General features: G+C 41.3%; 1 protein-coding gene across 4 annotated transcripts; it reads right to left on the reverse strand.

Annotated features, from left to right (window-relative positions):
* Window positions 1-10326: 10326 nt before the first annotated feature.
* LOC135104398 (eukaryotic translation initiation factor 3 subunit C-like) lies at window positions 10327-20866 on the reverse strand. Of its 4 annotated transcripts, none has more exons than XM_064011795.1 (18): window positions 20734-20866; window positions 18847-18980; window positions 18239-18371; window positions 17541-17685; window positions 16958-17182; window positions 16641-16769; window positions 16312-16462; window positions 15494-15757; window positions 14876-15049; window positions 14554-14742; window positions 14194-14376; window positions 13748-13921; window positions 13498-13578; window positions 12884-13101; window positions 12485-12722; window positions 11581-11739; window positions 10901-11005; window positions 10327-10645 (listed from the first exon to the last, which is right to left on the reverse strand). In XM_064011795.1, exons 2-17 carry the CDS (start codon window positions 18946-18948, stop codon window positions 10910-10912), a joined length of 2661 nt encoding a protein of 886 aa, XP_063867865.1. In that variant the 5' UTR covers window positions 18949-18980; window positions 20734-20866; the 3' UTR covers window positions 10327-10645; window positions 10901-10909. The 4 variants fall into 4 exon arrangements, with proteins under 4 accessions (XP_063867865.1, XP_063867867.1, XP_063867868.1 ...); XM_064011797.1 differs by having other exon boundaries at window positions 20729-20866; XM_064011798.1 differs by having other exon boundaries at window positions 18847-18976; window positions 20734-20815.
* Between the last annotated feature and the right edge of the window lie 552 nt (window positions 20867-21418).

Below are 21418 nucleotides of genomic sequence, written 5' to 3' on the forward strand. Positions count from 1 at the left end.
ATGCTTTCTTTCCATTAATGTTTCAGAATCCTTGTTACACCGCCTTAGAATCATAAAAACACTTCTGAAAACCCTATTAATGTCCATTAAAGCGTGTTAACCCTTTCACTGCGACACGAAACAATTAGCAACACCAGAAGCAATGCGTGAAATCTTTATAAGCATCTACAAGAAAGTTAGCCAAGAAAAAGAATACATTTTGCAATTTCTTCCCAGTTCAAAGATTGGATGTGGCTGTAGAGTAAGTAAAGATGTCTCAGAGTGATTGGTAATTAGGGAAAGATGTGTATCAAGTGAAAGTCAAAGGGTTAAAAGCAGATGAGATAGGATGCGGAAAATACACATCTAAATTATTATATCCCAAAGTTGTGAGTGATTCGTATTACTCAAACGTTGGACCCTTAATGTTATATCCTCTGTCCAGGAAGCGGCACCTTAGGCAGTTGCGTGACTACGTACTGATTTATAACACACGGCAACGGGGCGCGGCGGGCAGTGAATGCACGTATACTGTACACTGTAGAGGATACGCGCGAAGTGAGATAAGGAGCCGTTGCAAAAATTTGTTGTTTCTTAATAATTTCTGACAATGTTATTTTTGCTTACATTTTTCTTGCTATATTCAGTTGGAGTGTTAAGAATAAGATGAGATCTTGTTTTTCATATGTGAAATAAAATAGGATGGCTTTGAATGTCCCTATTATGAGAAAAAAAAAAAAAAGAATACCTCGGAACCGTAGAATCATAGAACACCAGTGCTGGTGGTACCAAATCAGGCAGCGACAAGATAATAATCACATCTAACAACTAACAAAAGTAACAGAAGTTACGCTGAGGAAAAATTAAGTATATAAAATAAATAAATAAATAAATAAATAATAAAAAAGCGAGGCATTGCTAGGGCTGCGGAGAATTGTTTGGTGGTGGGCGGCTGGACGCACGAACAGGGCCACTCATTCAACAAGGGCCTTCTTAGTCCCCCAAGCGCTGCTCCCCGCCCACCCTATCCCGTCTCCCATCCGCCGCCCACTTCCCTCAGCCTCGCCCGCTCACTCCTGAATGCCCTCAAGAAATAAATAAAATATATTTGTGGTGGATTTGTTTGTGTGAAAGTCACTCTCTCCTCTCCCTCTCCTCCATTCTTCCATTGGTCTGCCTCCCTCCCCCTCACCACCCCGAGGCTCCACGGCTCACAAAGACCCTATGATGGTCTCCTCAACAGTGGAGAGCCGAGCACCCCTACCACCCCTCCCCTCGCCAGCCATCGATACCCCCATTATGCCGCGCCCTCCCCCGTCCTCTTGTGTGAGGGAGGGGCGGGTATGGGGGCCACCTTACTGTTGTGGTGACAAATATTTATCTACTCGTTGTGATCCCTCCTTCTCCTCCTTTTCTTCTTCCTCTTCCTTCTCCTCCGTTCTTTTCTCTTCACCTTCCTTTAGCATTGCCTGACCACCACCAGCGCCACCACCACCACCACCACCAATAACAACAACAATATCACCACCACCTCCACCATCAACAACAACAACACTACTACACAATCAATACCTCCTGGAATATATGAAGTGGCTGTGGTTTCATGGCTTAGTTAAATCTACAGGTTAAATAATATTGATGAGTAATCTCCTGACGGGATGTTTAAGAATAGTGGTGATGGTGATGGCGGAAAGGGCGGTAGAGACATCGTGGATAAATCAAAGGGACAAGAGTGCAGGTGGTGGTGACTGCGGTGGTGATGGTGATGCAGCAGTGATAGCGGCGGTGAGCGGAGGTGTTATAGAGAGTTAATGGTGAGTGTGGTGGTGACATATAGAATGCCTGTGGTTACCTCCATACACCCATGCCCTTCACCCCTGCCCCCCGCCGTGCCCATCACACAGTAGCTGCCCATTGACCCGGGAGAGGCATGGGGCGCGGGGCAGACAAATGCTAACCCTCCAGTGAGCTTAAGGGCGAAAATCCAGCGTGCTGCAGCGGATGAGCGGGATGTGGAGGGTCGTGTAGTGTGGGCGGTTGATGAGCGTGTTCGACCACCCACAAGGGGAGGATTTATGACCTAGCGCGGTGGTGATGAACTGTGAGGGAAGGAGGTGAGTTTCTTCAGCCTCCTCTACCTGCCCATACCTGCCTGCCTGCCTGCTACTGTTCCTCACTCCCTCCCTCTCCCTCTCCTTCTCTCTCCATCTTCCCTTGTCTTTCTTTCTCTTCCTGTCTAACTTTCCTTCCTCCACTATCTCCTTTCCGTAGTCCTTCTCTCTTTTTACTTTTTTTTCGCTTTCTTTCCCTCATTTCCTCTTTTTTCTTTTATCTATTTTCTTTCCATCTTATTCTTTACTTTTCTATTCCGTTCCTCTTCCATTCTCTCCCGTTTTTTTCTCTCCCATTTCTCCGTCACTTCCTCTCCCTCCCTCCTTTAGTCACTCCCTCCTTCTCTCCCTCTTTGTCTTTTTGCTTTTCCTGCCAGTCTCCGTCCCTCTCTAAAATCATCTCTTTTCTATTCCCTCCTTCTTTTCTTTCCTTTCCTCCCCCCCTTTAAGTTAATTTCTCCTCCCCTCTGTTCCTCTAAGTCACTCCCTCCTTCTCTCTCTTCTGCTTTCCTGTCCTCCCTCCTCCTCTTGCTCTCCTCCTCGGCCGCCTGAAGGAGCCGTGGAGGAGTTATTAGTACCGACCTCAGACACACAAAGACCCAGTTTACCTTTGAGGGTGAGAGGTCACCAAGAATGCTATTTAAAGGCTACTCTTTGAATCCATCCATCATTGACTCTCTCTCTCTCTCTCTCTCTCTCTCTCTCTCTCTCTCTCTCTCTCTCTCTCTCTCTCTCTCTCTCTCTCTCTCTCTCTCTCTCTCTCTCTCTCTCTCTCTCTCTCACATGCACAATTTAGATATATAAACTGAAATGAAGAAATTAGAGTAAGACATCCTACTTTTATGTAGAAGGAGAACTTGAATATCTGAGCGAACACGAGGAAAATATGAGGAGAGGAAGATGTCAAAATAATGTGAATAAGAGTGCCGGCATGCGGAATGAGTTCAAGGATGAGGGGAAAAGTATCATAAAGCTTGCATCAGGGGAAAGACTTGATGGATTTTGATATGGAGGCAGCATCATCTTGTATACCATAACTAAATGCATACACACACACACACACACACACACACACACACACACACACATGCTATCATCCTCTGCATAATGTCCATATGGAAATCATCTCTTCTAATTTCCTCACACAAGACAGGCTCTCTCATGTTCCCCAAAGCACAGACCAACGCCCCCCAGCCCCTCCACACAGACTGTCATTCCCTCCACAGCGTCCATACAGAAACATCTCCTTCATAACCCACACACCCACATACAGACCACCCCTTCCACCTCCTCCGCTAGACTCCCACAGTGAGGCAACGCTCCCTTCCCCCTTCACCCACTCCCCGCCGCTATTGTCTTGCGTTCGCCGTAACTCCTCGACTCTATTCTGCCTCATAAACTTGCATTGGCCTCAACCCGCAATTCGGGTGTCGTCGCGGTGGCGTTTACCTGACATTCCTGTGTCGCGGTGGCAGGAATGTCGCGGCAGCCACAGGAGCAGTGGTCACAGCGGCGACTCAAAGTGAGTAATGGAGTGAAGAAGATTGTGGCCGCCGTTTTAGCACCCCAGGCTGCCTCAGTTCAGAGCTGCCAACGGTGCCCCGCGCACCCCTGCGTGTGAACTGCTTTGACTACCACGCTGGCCACCACTTTATGCCATCGCGCTGCAAATCTTTCACTTTCCGATACTGTAGTATTTCGTGTGTAATACTCGCACTGCTGATATCCAAACCAGTCAACAGTCCCTGCCCAAGGTGCCCGAAAGACTGCACCCTGCACCCTGCATGCCCTGTGGATCACACAAAAAAAAAGGCGAGGAGACACAAAGCCCTCCATCTGGGGGTGAGAGCCGCCTAGACATGGTCTCCTCACAACAGACGCGTTTCCAGGCCAGTGACTCAATGTTTATAAACACCACCAATTAGCCGCTGCTCACCTAAGGCGCCTTGGTTACTGCTGCTGCGGCTCTTGCTACTACTACTGCTACTACAACTACTACTACTACTACTACTACTATCACTACTATTACTACTACTATTACTACTACTACTACTACTACTACTACCGCAACAACAGCAGCAGCAACTACGACAACAACAGCAGCAGAGAGAGAGAGAGAGAGAGAGAGAGAGAGAGAGAGACCTCCGCTTCATCCATTCCTCCTTCCTTCTTCCTCCTCCTCCTCTATTCCTCATTTTCTCCTCTTCCTCCTCCATTCCTCATTTCGTCCTCCTCCTCCGCCTCCTTCTCCTCCTACTATTACCACCACTCTCCATTCATCCTCCACCTCCATTTCTCCTTCCTCCCCCTTTTCCTCTCCCTCTATTCCTCATTTTTTCCTCCTCCTACTACTATTACTACAACAGTCTACGCATCTTATTCTGAAGAACACCTGGAAAGATCTGGAAAACTCTGGAAATTGAGAGAAATATTGACGAACAGACGAGGGCAGGGAGGAGGGAAGGTCTCGGTCTGGGTACTGAAGTTTTCACGGTGGCCACTCTGAACGGGGCTGCAACATGCACTTTATTTAAGTCTTATTTGGGCCATTTTGGGAGTTATTTGTCTATTTTCGTAGTTAATTCTAGTTTTCCTTCACGTCTGAGTCTGGAAACACACGGAGATTTAACTAAATATTAATGTACAGGCAGGGAGGGAGGCAAGAAAAATGTCCGTCTTGGCTCTTATTTTTACGTACAATTAATTTTGACACTCGCGAGAAGAAAGACGCCCAGACTGGACTGCACTATATAATATGACCTGCCACGTACTTCAACTAACATACTGAACATTGACGGAGAGAGACTGGAATGGGTCTCGGTACCCTGATGACGCCACACTTTTAATATGTGTACGTTAATCCATTTTGAAACTGATCCGCCAAAAAAACGGAACTAGACTGGAATGTTTTATATATTCTGACTTGCCATATACTTTAATAAATGCATGAAATATAAAAACATTTCCAGCCTGACTAATGATAAAGAAAAATCCAAAACACAATTTGTAATTTTTACGAACAGGGCCACAAAAAGAACTTATAATATCGAGAAGGAAAACTCAGCCAGACTAGATTGTGTTACATATTCTGAATGTGAAAAAAAATGTTTACTTTCCAGATATATAAAGAAAACAAGCAAATTTTGTGTCGTATAAAGAAAAGATTTTTCAAATCTAGCAATGGACTTATTTTCAATTTGAAAATACTAATTGTTACACTAAATTTTATTGGATATTATCACTTAGGATACATTTATTATGCTTTTTAAGTCTTAAATCAAACACCAAAACAATCCTAGGCATGTTGATAAAAAAAATAAATAAAAATTTATAAAATGACGAAAGTGTTATTTTAACCAGAAAAATTAAAACATTATATTATTATATAATATAGCTTGTCATACTTTCCTATTAATAAATTAAATATCAAAACAATGCAAACTCCACTAATTAGAAAAAAAAAATATAATGATATATAGCCGAAGTAGCTTTTTTGCATCTCTCCTCAATACCTCCTCCTTCTCTCCCCTTCTCCTCACATTCCTCCTTTCCTCTCCACATTCACCTCCTCCACCTACTCCTATACGGCGAGCCTTCAAATCACTTGGAAACATCTGCAAAACCTTCGAAATTACCCTAAATATGTGACAGGAAATTGTTACCTTGGCCGCAGCGGGACGGAGCGGGGGTCGGAGCAGCTTGGCGGGGTTCGGTGGGGCTGGACAGATCGGGGCGCCAAGGATACCGTGTGGTGTGGTATGGTATGATATGGTGTGTGGTAGTGGTGGTGGTGGTGGTGTGGTCTGGTGTGGTGGTGTGGTGGTGGTGGTGGTTGAGTGGTGGTGTCGTGTGGTAGTGTGGTGTTAACACTATACTCCCACAAGCTTAACTGTCCTGTGTGTGTGTATATGTGTGTGTGTGTGTGTGTGTGTGTGGCGCCAATCAGAGACGAATCACAAAGCTGTATAATTGGTGTTTAACCCTTAAACTACTACTTGGTGTGTGTGTGTGTGTGTGTGTGTGTGTGTGTGTGTGTGTGTGTGTGTGTGTGTGTGTGTGTGTGTGTGTGTGTGTGTGCAAGCCAATCTGTGTGTACAAATCGGAACTTCATCAACGTGTTTATTCGTTTGCTTGTGATCATTCGTGTGTGTGTGTGTGTGTGTGTGTGTGTGTTTGTGCGTGTGTGTGTGTGTGTGTGTGTGTGTGTGTGTGTGTGTGTGTGTGTGTGTGTGTGTGTGTGTGTGTGTGTGTGTGTGTGTGTGTGTGTGTGTGTGTGTGTGTGTGTGTGTGTGTGTGTGTGTGTGTGTGTGTTTTACTTCGGTTTCTCTGTATGTATTTTTTTTTCTTATGTAGGAGGGACACTGGCCAAGGGCAACAAAAATCCAATAAAAAAAAAAAAAAGGCTCACTGAAATGCCAGTCCCATAAAAGGGTCAAAGCAGTAGTCAAAAAATTGATGAGTAAGTGTCTTGAAACCTCCCTCTTGAAGGAATTCAAGTCATAGGAAGGTGGAAATACAGAAGCAGGCAGGGAGTTCCAGAGTTTACCAGAGAAAGGGATGAATGATTGAGAATACTGGTTAACTCTTGCGTTAGAGAGGTGGACAGAATAGGGGTGAGAGAAAGAAGAAAGTCTTGTGCAGCGAGGCCGCGGGAGGAGGGGAGGCATGCAGCTAGCAAGATCAGAAGAGCAGTTAGCTTGAAAATATCGGTAGAAGACAGCTAGAGATGCAATATTGCTGCGATAAGAGAGATGCTGAAGACAGTCAGTTAGAGGGGAGGAGTTGATGAGACGAAAAGCTTTTGATTCCACCTTGTCTAGAAGAGCAGTATGAGTGGAACCCCCCCAGACATGTGAAGCATACTTCATACATGGACGGATAAGGCCCTTGTACAGAGTTAGCAGCTGGGGGGGGTGAGAAAAACTGGCGGAGACGTCTCAGAATGCCTAACTTCATAGAAGCTGTTTTAGCTAGAGATGATATGTGAAGTTCCCAGTTCAGGTTATAGGTAAAGGACAGACCGAGGATGTTCAGTGTAGAAGAGGGGAACAGTTGAGTGTCATTGAAGAAGAGGATAGTTGTCTGGAAGGTTGTGTCGAGCTGATAGATGGAGGAATTGAGTTTTTGAGATATTGAACAATACCAAGTTTGCTCTGCTCCAATCAGAAATTTTAGAAAGATCAGAAGTCAAGCGTTCTGTGGCTTCCCTGCGTGAAATGTTTACCTCCTGAAGTGTTGGACGTCTATGGAAAGACGTGGAAAAGTGCAGGGTGGTATCATCAGCGTAGGAGTGGATAGGACAAGAAGTTTGGTTTAGAAGATCATTAATAAATAATAAGAAGAGAGTGGGTGACAGGACAGAACCCTGAGGAACACCACTGTTAATAAATTAAGGAGAAGAACAGTGACTGTCTACCACAGCAGTAATAGAACGGTCAGAAAGGAAACTTGAGATAAAGTTACAGAGAGAAGGATAGAGGCCGTAGGAGGGTAGTTTGGAAATCAAAGCTTTGTGCCAGACTCTATCAAAAGCTTTTGATATATCCAAGGCAACAGAATAAGTTTCACCAAAATCTCTAAAAGAGGATGACCAAGACTCAATAAGGATCACCCGTAGAGCGGCCTTGACTGAACCCATACTGGCGATCAGATAGAAGGTTGTGAAGTGATAGATGTTTAAGAATCTTCCTGTTGAGGATAGATTCAAAAACTTTAGATAGGCAGGAAATTAAAGCAATAGGACGGTAGTTTGAGGGATTAGAACGGTCACCCTTTTTAGGAGCAGGCTGAATGTAGGCAAACTTCCAGCAAGAAGGAAAGGTAGATATAATATAAGAATGTATGTATGTATGTATGTATTTATGTATGTATGTATGTATGTATGTGTGTTTAGATTACTGTATGTACATGTACATTACAGGCTGAATCGCGGAAAAGCCTGTTGAGTGAGCATTACACTTATTTTCGAAGCCTAACAGCGTGGTGTGATGGCGCTGTGTATAACCACCATGATACCACGGAGCTCCGGTGATTGTATGCAGTACTGCTTGGTGCTGGGGATGGAGTGAAGATGTCACGACTTGCTTACTGTCAACACCGACTGGCCGTGTGTTCACTGTAGATGAGTGATGGCTGTGCATCCCACTGTATTACTCTGTCCACTGAATTTCCTGAGTTACAGCTACTCGTATTAAAATGGAATATCTAGCATTTTTTTTCTTTAAATTTACTTAAGAGAATGTTGGGTGCTTTGAGTAACTGATTGTTGTCTTCTTCTAGCAGCAAGATGGCGCAGTTATATAATAAAAAATCAACGTATTAATAATGCGCCATCTGCATCAAAGGTAAGGGACAGGCTTCGCAGCTCCTTCCTCCTCACCTCGTCAAATATTTGCATTTGTTTTTCTTAACAAATATATGTCTCGGAGTCAGCCCATATTCATGTTTCCTCTTCGCACGCTGTCATTTATGACTTCGTAAAAGATTTTCCTTCAAAAGAAATGGTATTTTAATATCTATTAGGCTGAATATACGCACGCCGGAGCCAATGAAGGAGCGTGGGAACCTGGAGCTCCGCCCACGTCCAGGGGCAGCAGCGCGCTACTGGTGGAGCGTTAATCCCGCCCAGTAGCCTTGCTCCGCCCCGCCACGCCCTGTACTTGGAGGGGGCGAGTACTGCGGGGCGAGAGAGGGATGAAACGCTCACTCACAGCATCTGGAGACCTGTGTAGACCAAACAAGGACCACGGTGGCCATGTCAACTTTATTAGGATCTTACTGTTTTGTTAATTCCTCAATACCGCACAAGGCATTTCGTGAGTCACACTTGGAAGATGCTCCACAGTCCACACAATCGTTAATATAAATAAATACTCATAATTGATTGCAATATTCTTTTTCCATTTATTATTATTACATTTTTGTATGATTTGTTCATGTTAACCATTTAGGTGAATATAACCGTTTATACGCGAGATCATATTATCACCTTACGAGATTAGTGATTAGCAGAGAGAGAGACTTTCGATGATAATTATTGCGATGTGCATCCTCAGTCTTTCAATTTATATTTATACACGCGCACATACACACTATAAAAAGCAAGTTGCCCAAATCAGTCTGCTGCCAATACATTTTGTTTCTAATACCTCTTGTTTTGCTTCTCATCGGTCATCAGCTGCTGACAGTAATGCGTCTCATCCTTCTAGTAATATTACTCAAGTTGTACATTATACCTGCTTAGCTAAAATTACTTTGTGTGTTCTTTAATTTTCCCTAACAAGCAGGGCACAGCAGTGCAGTGTCATGAGTGAAAAATGAAGAACAAAAATATAACTATAAAGCACCAATCATGAGCATCACGCACGGCCACGCAGTTGATAACATTGTGGCCTCTGAACTGAAGCCACAGATGTAAAGCCTCATTCAGGTGATCTGTGAGTACCTGTGAGTATGAACTATCTATATATATTGTAATATCGCCGCTGAAACCACTCTGGATCGCCTCAGACGTCTTGGCGCCTGATCTCGATTACTTTTTTACTGGCTCCAACCTAAGTTGCTAGTTACTAGGGTTTTAAGGCCGATTTCATTGATTTAAGTGAAAGCTTAGTGAGAATTCTGCAATGTGAAAAAAAGAGAACCAAACATCATGTGCTCTTTAAAAAATGGTCCTAATCAGAACCCAAAGAATGTCAAAATAGTCTTCTATCATAAGAGATGAGCTTACTGCATTCTGAATGACGATACTTGAAATCTGATCCCTCACAAATTTCATCTGACCGTGGTGGTGTATGTTTGTTCTCTCTCGGCTCGCAATCGAAAAGATGAGTTTGATCTTGGCTCACATCTCTTTTTGCTATCCAAACCTGAATCATAACTCTTTCTCATGTTTTAATAATCTTTCTCATATTTTGACCCTAGATCTTGATATATACATGTACATGGTAAATATATTGTCAGATCTGCAGTTATATTTTCTACCATCATATGCTGTTCTTTTCTCCTACTATAATACAGCTTACTCTCTTTCAGGAGTAATGAGACATGTCAAGGACTAACTTAGCTTTTCCTTTACTATCCACAGTTAATCTTTTCCATTCCCGAAACCTTGTTCCTTGATGACTTTTACCAGTCAAGTACTTCCATTAGTCTCCCAGTCAACTCAAAAACAAATACAAGATTTTGATATACTTGTACATCATTTGGGATTAGCAGTGATTAGAAAAATACTTGGTTACCATACCACAAGCTTTAATTAATAATATGCTCAATAAGTTTCCATTATTTGGATACATAATAACATATGATGATTCTTAGATTCATTTTTCTGCAAATTGCAAAGGTCAACTTTGGAGTGGTGGGGCCCACACATCCAGCTCTCTTTCCTCACTTCCATGAGTACATCAAAGAGACACAGGGACAAGTGATAGCTGGCTGGATGAGTGGTTAACTGCTGGATGTGTGGGCCCCAGTCACCTTTAGAATAGGGGTCCAGGGAGAGGCATTCCAGTGACTGCTTATGATATGCACCTTTCCTTGGCCATACAACAAATCTGAAAGAAAATATAAATAAAACATTTTAAATAATGCTCAAGAAATAATATATATATATATACTCTCCATTCCAATATCTAAAAATTTACTTTAAAGCAGTGCCAGCAGTCTGATTATCCACTGAGGTCCCAATGTCTTTAACTTTACTTTACCCAACCACTGTGTCAACCTCAATAACACAATTCTTTTACCCTTTTACAGGGCCACTCTCAATAGCCACTCACTATATGTGAATGTAAGAGCATCTGACTCACCGTTGGCGCTTAGTCACGGTCACCACGGCGGTGGATGTTTTGGTCTCGGCGGTCTCTGCGGTCTCCCCAGCTGCCCTTTTCCCTGCGGTCACGGTACCCACCACCCTGCAATACCATCACCTCGTGTAAGCATCATCCATCAGGTGCCCCATGACCGTAAATACCAGTTTTAATTTCAGTAAAACATACTCATCAAATTCTCAGGAGAACGAAAGTATAAAAATCATCACACATGTACCTACATATACAGTAAAGTAATATCTACATAGTAAAGTACATGGATTAGAAATTTTGGGAAAATTGCATTGTTGCACCAAAAGAACAACTAAATATCATAGCAAAGTTATACAGAAGTGAGCAAGAAAAATCTTAATGGTTGTTTATAGAAAATTTCTAAGTTTTGGTTACCCAGAAAATTTTCTATGATTTTCTTTAATGAGGATCCAAAAAATGTAAAACATGTACTTTTCCTAATGAAACACAATATTTAGCCTTAGAAACAATAACATTTCTCAATTAAATCAAACACATAAATTCTGGAGACATTAAGAAGGAACACTGGCAGAATAGTTCTGGAAAAATCTAGTGATTCTTTTGCTACAGTGTCATGCTACTGGTAAATCAAACCCCATGACTGTCTTTCCAGCACTCAGCACAATAACTGCCCAAGATCATCTCACCTGCATGCCGCGGGTGAAAAAGGGCTTCTGATCCAAAATACGTTCATTGTTTTCCACCAAGTTGTACAGCTTGTCTGCCAGCTGGAGGGAGAGGGACTGAAGGGAGGATGGTTCTGTACGGTGCATCACTAAGCATGATGTTGGTTCATCCAGTGAAGCCTGAAATATGTACAAACACACATACATAAATATCTAAATCTACCTTTCAAATTTATCCCTTATTTATCTATCCATTTCATGTGTGGTGTAGTGGTGAGCACACACTGCTCACCCCTGAAAGGTCTCAGGCCTGAATTCCAGGGCAAAAGCAGAGGCAGGTTGAGCTTTTGTTTTTATGTTGTAGTGTATGTTCACCTAACACCAAGAAAGGTATAGAATGTAAGGATGGATATGTGATCTTGCAACCCAGCAGAAGGATAGCAATCCTATCCTCCTGTGTATGTGTGCATGTGCCTGTTGCAAAAGACCATAATTAGTCTATACCACACCATGGGAGCTAAAATAGTGTGTGCAATTCTAAAAACAATTTCATATTACATGTGGATGCCTTTTCCTATTTATGTCCCTTCATGGGGATCACCTTTCTATATAGATCTATCTGTATATGTATAAAGAGCAGTGCTGAAACAGCATCCACAAATATTTCCTATGACTAAATCAAAGGTCACATGTGCAAGACTGCAAGCATACCGTTTTTTTTTTTTTTTTTTTTCATCTCAGGGTCCATTAGCAAAATTAGATTATCCCTGATGTACCATAACAGACCTACTCCCTTTTTTCAGATATGACTATCAGCTGCTGATAACCAGCTGCTGGCAAAACTCACAGGAAACCCTCTTGGCTGTTATCATTGAAAGTAAATATACACTTCATTAGTATGCACTTATACAAATTCAGATCATACCATTATTTCCTCGTTGATGATCATCTTGCTGATGATGGCATGCACAGTGCTGTATGGCAGCTCAAACATATCTGACAGCTTCACCAGGGAGATGGAGTCATACACATGAGAGTAGGTGAACAGATAGGTACGAAGACTCTCCTCTTGGATCTTTCCTCCCAGCATCTTCCTAACACGGTCTGCTTCATGGAACAAATCCCACACTTTGGCATTCATCTTGTCATTCAGCAAGAGGTTCCTTCAATAACAGTAAACGAGTTTTAGTCAGATTTACTGCATCAGCTTTCTCTTGTTCATGCACAAATGCTTTTTAATTTTAGTCCTGTACCAAATACTTTGTCACAAGTAAGGAAAACATCAATCAACATTAATCAACTATTTTGTTCCCTAGTAACTTACCTACACTGCTTCCAGTTGCCATTTCGCATGGCCTTGGAGGCAGCCACCACATGCTCCCTCATACTTTCTGGAGGCCCCACAAGGGACTGCCGTTCTGAGTTCTTCAGCTGATGATGGAAGGACTTCGAGATCATGCGGCGCCGAGCATCAAACTCGTGGGCGGCCATGTAGGGTATTTCTATAAGCATAGCTGACACCAAGTACACACACTCCAGCATCTGAAGGACAGAAAAACACCTCTCAGTCTTCCTAAACTTCATAGTCTGGCAATGAAGATCACTTGGAACGTGGTGTGAGAGAGAGAGAGAGAGAGAGAGAGAGAGAGAGAGAGAGAGAGAGAGAGAGAGAGAGAGAGAGAGAGAGAGAGAGAGAGAGAGAGAGAGAGAGAGAGAGAGAGAGAGAGAGAGAGAGAGAGAGAGAGAGAAACAACACATACTGTTACAGCCTCAAAGAATATTACAAAGGCAAGATAATCAAGCAGTGAAAGACTTCTAAGCAACACCAGTAATATTTTAAAAAGCATCCCCTCTCTAGCTTTTTGATCATTGATAAAAATTCTGCCTCGGTTCTAAGCAGTATTTTATTCCTGTCTGCATATTCCTCCAATTCCTCACCTCCAGGTTGATGTGTTGATGGAAGGGGATCTGCCGCTGCTTCTCTTGCTTTTCTTGCTCTGTGGTCCTCTCATGCTGCCTCTAAAATCCCAAAAAAACAGAGATGATATAAGACAGGTACACACTCACTTCAGCTCTAATCTTTCTATGTCATTCAGTACAAAAGTGACATCAAGTGTCAGGAGAACGAAAGTATAAAATCATCATGATAACATCACACTAAAAAATTATTTACATAAATGGAACATACCTGTGGCAGGAGCCCCTGGGCCAGCAGCTCCTTGGCACGGCCACCAGACTGGATGTCCAGCAGAGCATTATGAGCCTCCTTGATGTTGCCATGACGGAAAGCACACAGTCCCAGTTGAACCATAGTGCGGTTGTACAGGATTTGTGTTGGCAGATCAGAGTGGTGGATGGTCTCCTGCAAGAATGGTGTGGTTTCATCACATTCCACAAAGATAAGTGAACCAAATGCCAATCATAAAATTGCTGTGCAGACTGGTATCTTGTGTCAAAGAAAAATTTTATGAATTTGCATGGGTTACATAACTAAATGCATTTTCTAAAATATATACTTTTACTTTCCTACTTAATTTTTAAGCACACACAAAATTAAACTTTATGAAGTAAGCAAAGTGCATGAAAGGAAAATGTATCTCAGCTGAAATCTTGTAGTATTACATTAAGACACACCTGTAAGTGAGCCATAAGCATGAGGTCACGTGCCTCATACCACTTGTCATGGAGGGACATGTGGTAGATGTGACACAACACTGCCCGAGTTCGCAGACGATCTGTGTTGTCTCGCACGTAGATATATTTGCATAAGCGGTCCATTTCAGCTAGTGTGGTGTCATCTGTAGTTGGCAGTTCTCCCTGGAGCATCCAAAAAAAATAGGTGAGGTATGAAGAAATGGAGGAAACAGGGAAAGAAATAGGTTTCTCTTTCAATCAGATAAAAACTTGCTTCAGAATTCTCAGTAGAACGAAAGTATTTTAACATCATTTCATACAGGAAAGATGTGTGTCAGCTCAATTTTGGATGTTACTCACCACAGCTTGCTTGGCTGCACGAGGCTCATACTTGTAGTAGAGATGTTCAATCTTTCGAAGGTACACCCGACAGATATCAGCTGGCATTCCCTTCTCCTCCTTGTATTTCAAGAGCTTGTCGATGATGGCACAAACACGGATTTCATCACGTAAGCTCACAATGTATTCATTGCTATGAGCATCACATGCCTGAAAATAATTAATTAAAAATTTATTCACAACTTCCTTCCCATAGTAACACTAAGAGGAACCAGCAAAGGAAAGATAAAGGATATACTAAAAGGGAAATTAAGTACATGAATCCTCTACGGTGAAGTCTCACCTTCAGCAGCTTGATGAACTCTTCATCCATCCGATCCACAATGGTGAGCACACACCCACGCACCAGATAAGGAGTTTTCTCTAAGCTCTCTGTCTCCTCAGTGACCTGTTCCCCAATGGTTAGTTCGGGGTTCTGGATCAGCATGTCCAGCAGCTCATCAATCTTCACCAGCACCTGAAGCATTAAACATTCCTTGTTGGTTTCACATTGCTTGGCTAATGACAAATACAGATTACATAATTGAGTTAGTTTTGTTCTGGCAGGATTGGAACATCAGCAATGTATACTACATTAAAATATCTACACATGCCTAAAAAGATTTCAATACTAATGATTTCAAGGGTGAAAAACTTTAAGCACCAGAAATAAAAAGTAAGCCATCTCATTATCATACACCATCAGCATGCTTGATGCCCCTATGGGAGACCTCTTACAAAGGATATCCATTGGATAATTGCCTCAGGTTGCTTCTAAGAATCCACCAATAATGATATGATGAAAATAAGTAGCTTTCATTGGGCCAAATATTTAACAATTATACATAAGCAAAAATACTTCAACAAAAAACACATGGAACAACAAAATATTATAGTGGACTTTCATAAGTGACTGGCTCACCTTCTCCCAGAACTCTGTCTTCATGGGATCAGAGACAGAGGGGTTGTAGTCATAGATGGACATGATGATGTTGAACTGGATCTTGACATAGATGGCTGGGCCAAGGTTGTTGTCCCGAGCCACATTGAGCAGCTCATGTAGCAGCTCAATCTGCTCCTTGCGGTCAGTGCCTTTCTTACCCCTAGCAGCCATGATCTCATTAAGCTTTTTGTGGACAGAGGTCACGTTGATCTCATCATCCTTTCCAAACATTTTTGGTTTTTCCTGTCAAAAAAGAGGCGTGTCAGCTCCAATCTCTTCTTGCATTATATCACAACACATTTCCTACACAATCAAAGAGATCAAATTTGTGTTAGGCATTTACAAAATCTTATAGTTTTATATATTAAGTTGATCCCTTTTACAAGAATGGTAGACAACATTAAAAAATTTTCCTGGTTTTAAACACTTAATATTTACATTTTCTTTTCACAAGAATTCTGAAGTTGATTACAGATGATTACTGATAGATATGTACCTAAGAAAAGAATATTAGTAACATTAATGTCAATCATGTGGTAATAGGCATAAAAATAAAGCGGGACATTGTAAGCTGCTGGATCATGTCTCTCATGCAATGTAGTGATGAAAGAAGCCAAACATTAACTGTAAATCTAGTGATGCACATATATCATATGGTTCAAATTCTGCCCATTTTCGTATTTAAGTATATTAATCAAATCTGATAGTAGAAACATGTTAAGTGAAATCCTTGGATAACTTTGAAAGCACTGAGAGAAATTCTAAGCAATGTACAGCATTAAGTGAAATAAACATACCATTGGCATAGAGGAGCCCTTCTTGACTCTCTCCCATCCTACATCATCATCACTCTCTTCATCCTTGGTCTTGATCTCTCTTTGGCCTCTCTTCTTCCTCCTCTTCAAATCATCTTCATCCCGCTCCCTCTTATCCTTCAAGAACTTCTTCCTGTATTAACATTAATTTCCCTTATATAATGTGACTACACAAATCATGTGAAACAGATACTTATACTGTTGACTGCATAAAGAAAATATATATGCCTCCAAATTAAATTAATTCATGCATGTAGTAAAATTATACACTTCCAGTGATTATTTAAATAAACATGAAATGCTTGACAGACCTGAGGGAGTCTATGCCGCCATCACCGTCGGAGGAAGAAGATTCATCCTCAGAATCATGACCCCAATCAAAGCTGTCATCATCATCATCATCTTCATCCTCACTTCCCTTGGTGATCTTACTAGTGGTTCTAGAAACATTACATTATTTTTAATCACCTGCTCTGTAAATAACTTCTCATTTCTTAAAAAACTCAATATCAGAAATCTATGTCTTAACTATGCATGAGGCAACGCAAAAAAGATTACAATGCTGAAAACTTTTTGTGCATGTTGTAGATTTTGTTGAGGTGATACTTGAACAAACAACAATACTCACTTGGAGGGTGTAACTTCCTTCCCAAAGGCTGCAGGTCCACGATCCATGATGTTGTCATCATCACTGTCATCCTCCTGGTCATCATGCTCCACCTCAGCATCAGAGTCTGGAGCATCAGGATTCTCCCGGAAGACAGCAATGTCTGCCTCATAATCCTTGGCATACTTACGATACTTTTGACGCAAGGTGGTGAGACCCTTGGCATTATTCTTTGACATGCTCTTCCTGTGGACAAAGCATTGTCAGTATCTTTCAAGGGTAAACATGTCTATGCAAAAGTAAATAAACTATCTTCAAAGTATTAGAACAATATTTAGCAAACAACTTTGTTGTAATGGAATTAGTGATATAAGAATGCATTTTTTTCAAAACTGAATGTTCAAATGATATTTGACTGCACGCTTCATTAGGAAACACTGAGGGACGTCTTTCATTGAGATTCACAAAGAAAAGAAACTTAAAAAAAATGAATTTTCCTTCTAAAGTCAATTTACTTAAAACATCTATACTTTCTAGATTATCATATATAAGTATTAACAAGTATAATACAAGAGTACAGCTGTTGCAGTAACAAAGTCAGTACCTTCCAGCCTTGTCTTCCCAAACAGCTTGTATGAAATCATCCAGCTCAGCCAGACAGCGAATGTAGAACCTTGGGGTGCGTCCACCCTCCTCTTTTTGGACAACGGGTAGGGCTTTGCTGTATGCCCGACACACATCCTCAAAGCCTAAAAACAAGGTGGTGACCATTATATTATGGAAGACCCAGCATGATGTATCTAGATAAATATACAATGTAAAGATTACTGTACTAGTCTTATGAATTCTGTCAGTAGTATAAACACTCAAAACTCATTGGCATGAAGCTCCTTCAAACTCTACAGACATCAAGACCCATGCCACATAAATCAAGCTCCTTTGATAAAATACTAATAATCACACATAACTCAGTAAATCATTGTTTTGTACACTTTTTAAGTAAGATTATGCAAGTTCACTGCAGGTCTAGCATCCTCAAATGGCTAGGAGAAATGAAGTCATATAACTTGGCAGGCTGACTTAGTGGAGCTTGACAGGACAGATGACTTAAATGATCACAACTCATCAGCTTACATACCATACTTATTCTGTCGTATGAACAGGATCCACAATGAAAAATGTTCCCATTATGCATATACATACATACATACGTACATACATACATACATACGTACATACATACCATTGCATTCTATAAAAGCAAGCATTTCTTTAATTTTGTAACAACAGCTTCACTCTTACTTGATAGCAAGCTTGCCATATCCTTATTCTTCTTGTAGTTCTTGATGTTCTTGATGATATTTTTGAGCTCTTCATAACGTTTCTCCTTGGCTGAACGCACCACTCTCTTAGTTTCATCTTCATCTTCACTGAACTGTTGTATAAATGATAAGAGATATGATAGAAAAAATACCCTCAGCAGACTAGCTAGTGAATGTGCATGAAGAAGTCAAAATGTAAAGTATAAAGAGAATGAATTATAGTGTGCAGTATTGAGATTATCAGAAAATAGAAGAAACTAGGATGAAAAGAGTAAGTAAAAGCAGGGTATAAATATGCTGTGGGTGTGACAAGAAACTCACAAAAATACTGAATACAGCATTTAAACATTCAAGATGGAATAGATAACCATGATTACTGATGTAATAAACTATAATCTGACTGTCATATGTCATTAAAAATTTGGAGTTAAAAGTAGCTGCTCAGAAATGACAATGCCAGGAGGCCACCACAAAATATCTGGACAAATACATATCATGAAGAGCACAGAAATAGTTAGTATTGCCACATCCTAGTCTCTGAGTACACAAAGTTGCAATACTTGACCCAAAACATGACAGGTGACTCACCACAAACACTGAAGATGAGATTCCAGGTGGCTCGAGAAGAATCTCCTCCACACTTGACTCTGACTCCGACTCGGAGTCAGACATGAAGAACCTGGAAGTCATGGCGGTTGTGTCTGGCTGGCAGCTATCTCTACCTGTCCAGAAACAAGGTGTGCTTAATTTTTTTTTCTCCAGGAAATCATTATGGTCAAATAGTTGTTACAATCTCCTAAAAAAAAACAGATATACATCACGAAATGAACAATGAGCTATTATGAAGGTGCTTAAATGTACTAGGATAAATAATGTAATGTAGTGTAATTATGTCTGTGTATGATGTGCGTGTGGCTGAGTGGGTGCATGTGTCAGTCCAGCTCCTCACTTTTGTTGGCATGCATGGGAAACCAAGCATTCTGCCTATGAGGCACAGCATGGTGTGAGGTGAAGCCAACAGTTGAGGACTGAATGAGACAGAGTGAGAACATGTTTGCGATGTGACTGAGAAACAGTGTGAGGGAAATATTCCAAGCATAACTGTACCTTGTAACTGCAACCTGTATTGTATTTTTGTGCTGGAGAATAAAATGTGTTTCTCATGCACCTGAGCATGTCAGAATATTGTGAGTAAAACTACCTTGTGTTCATCACCACAATGCCAAGCCCAAAGTACTGCACAGCAAGCCTCCGTGTCCTGTGCCTTGGGACTGTAGACAATGAGGACAGGGGAGTTCACAACAGTACTACCCATTTTTGGTTACTTTTTGAAAACTGGTTTACTTTATGAAATATGTATCACTCCATCAAAGTGCTGAAAAGGTTGGATCTAAATGATCCTTGATCTAAATGATTCTTAGGAAACCTGCATTTTGAGGAATTTTCAGAAAGTGTTATAAGATGGGCTGGCATGCCTGCATATTATGAGCTGCCTCACTCCCATTTCAGCAAATCTCTCTCAGGCCTTAGTGCTTTGCTGTAGCAGGGTAGCCAACTAGGTAAGCAAACTAGGTAAGGAGTTTTGGCAAATTTTTGAGAGTCATGTGCCTCCTTACCTGGTGGGCTTCCCTACCCCTGACCCAAGGAGTGAGGTGTCCACAGAAACTACACACTCCTGATGCACCACCCCACAAATAATTAAGCAGAAAAGTAATTGAAGATAACATAACACTAAAAAGTAAGCTTCCCAATAGAATCATGAGCTTACTGGTGAGAAAATACAGAAATAGGTGGGACTGGAATATTTATAAATAACAATTAAATGTTGGCACATGGACTAAGCCTTGTCCCCTGACGATTTATTCCCTTCATGGAGTAAAGGGTCACCAATACAACATAGTCCACATTAGATGTGGCCTGGAGTCAAGGAAAAGATTCTATAGCCGTAAATATGTTACCCTCAGGAACTATACTTTCAAATCTGCCTTCGCTAATTACCTTAATGGGGCCTTATTTCAACACTTCTGGCATGTACATAGTCTTGCTCTCTTCCCCGCTAAACTTACCTAAATCTGCTTCTGTGGTTCTCCTAGTACCTTATGGCTGGCTGATGCATCACCCTGAAGTTTGCAACCCCCTGATGCGGCTTTTCAGTGGTTTGCTACTGATCAATAAATTTCACCCCCCTTCATAATTTTTTTTCCCTGCACCATTCCTCTCCACATAAACGTATTCTGAGTTCCTCACTCCCTACAACACCCTTATCCACTAGCACCATAACACCACATGGAGTAAAACTCCCCGCCTGCCAGCCTGGACACCTCCCATCCCACTCCTCTAAATACCTCCGCGGCAGCCATTTCAGCGGTATTTTAACTCCTACAAGATACATACATGCTTAGCCGTTTAGATGTGCTGGAAAGAATGTTGCACAGTCGGTAAATTAAGTTCAGTAATGGATACTACAGACCTTACCAAAACACCTTGCCACGAGCTGCCGGAGTCCAGCAGGGGAAGGGATCAGTTACAGTATGACCACCGCCGCACTTCACGAGCACTTCACTTGTCGAGGCGGGAAGGAGGGAAATAAAAGTAATGATTAGCGTTCCTATACATATTTGAGTGCATGCATATGAATGAAAAAAATACTAAGTGTAAACGTGATGAAAATTCTCCCATAGTGATTGCCTTAAAGGAAATTTCGAAGTTAAAAGCAGATCACAAGGGACTGTACTTTACGTGGCAACACTGAGCTTCAATATGATGGCTATAGAAGTGTACTCTTTATATCTTATTTAAAGGAAACATATTAACATCTTCGAAAACTGGTATCATGCATGACAAATATTATTTTACGATGGAAAATATGCTGGCTCTACATTATAGAGCCAGCATATTCGGCACTGATCACTAGTCCAAAATCAGATTCTATAGTTATGAAGGCTTTGTTTGTTGATGATTGTTAAAAAAAAAAAGTCCGGAACAAAATAGTGAATATAGAGGAATAAAATAAGATAAAATATATTGCACGGTTTCGTCGGAAAAGGAAGCAGCGGCTGGAGTGATGTTTGTTTACATACTATTTTTATTATTAAAAAGGCAAATTGATTTAAAATACAGTTTCAATTATAAGGTAAACGCTATATATATATATATATAT

This window comes from Scylla paramamosain, chromosome 10 (assembly GCF_035594125.1).
Source record: "Scylla paramamosain isolate STU-SP2022 chromosome 10, ASM3559412v1, whole genome shotgun sequence".
NCBI lineage: Eukaryota > Metazoa > Arthropoda > Malacostraca > Decapoda > Portunidae > Scylla > Scylla paramamosain.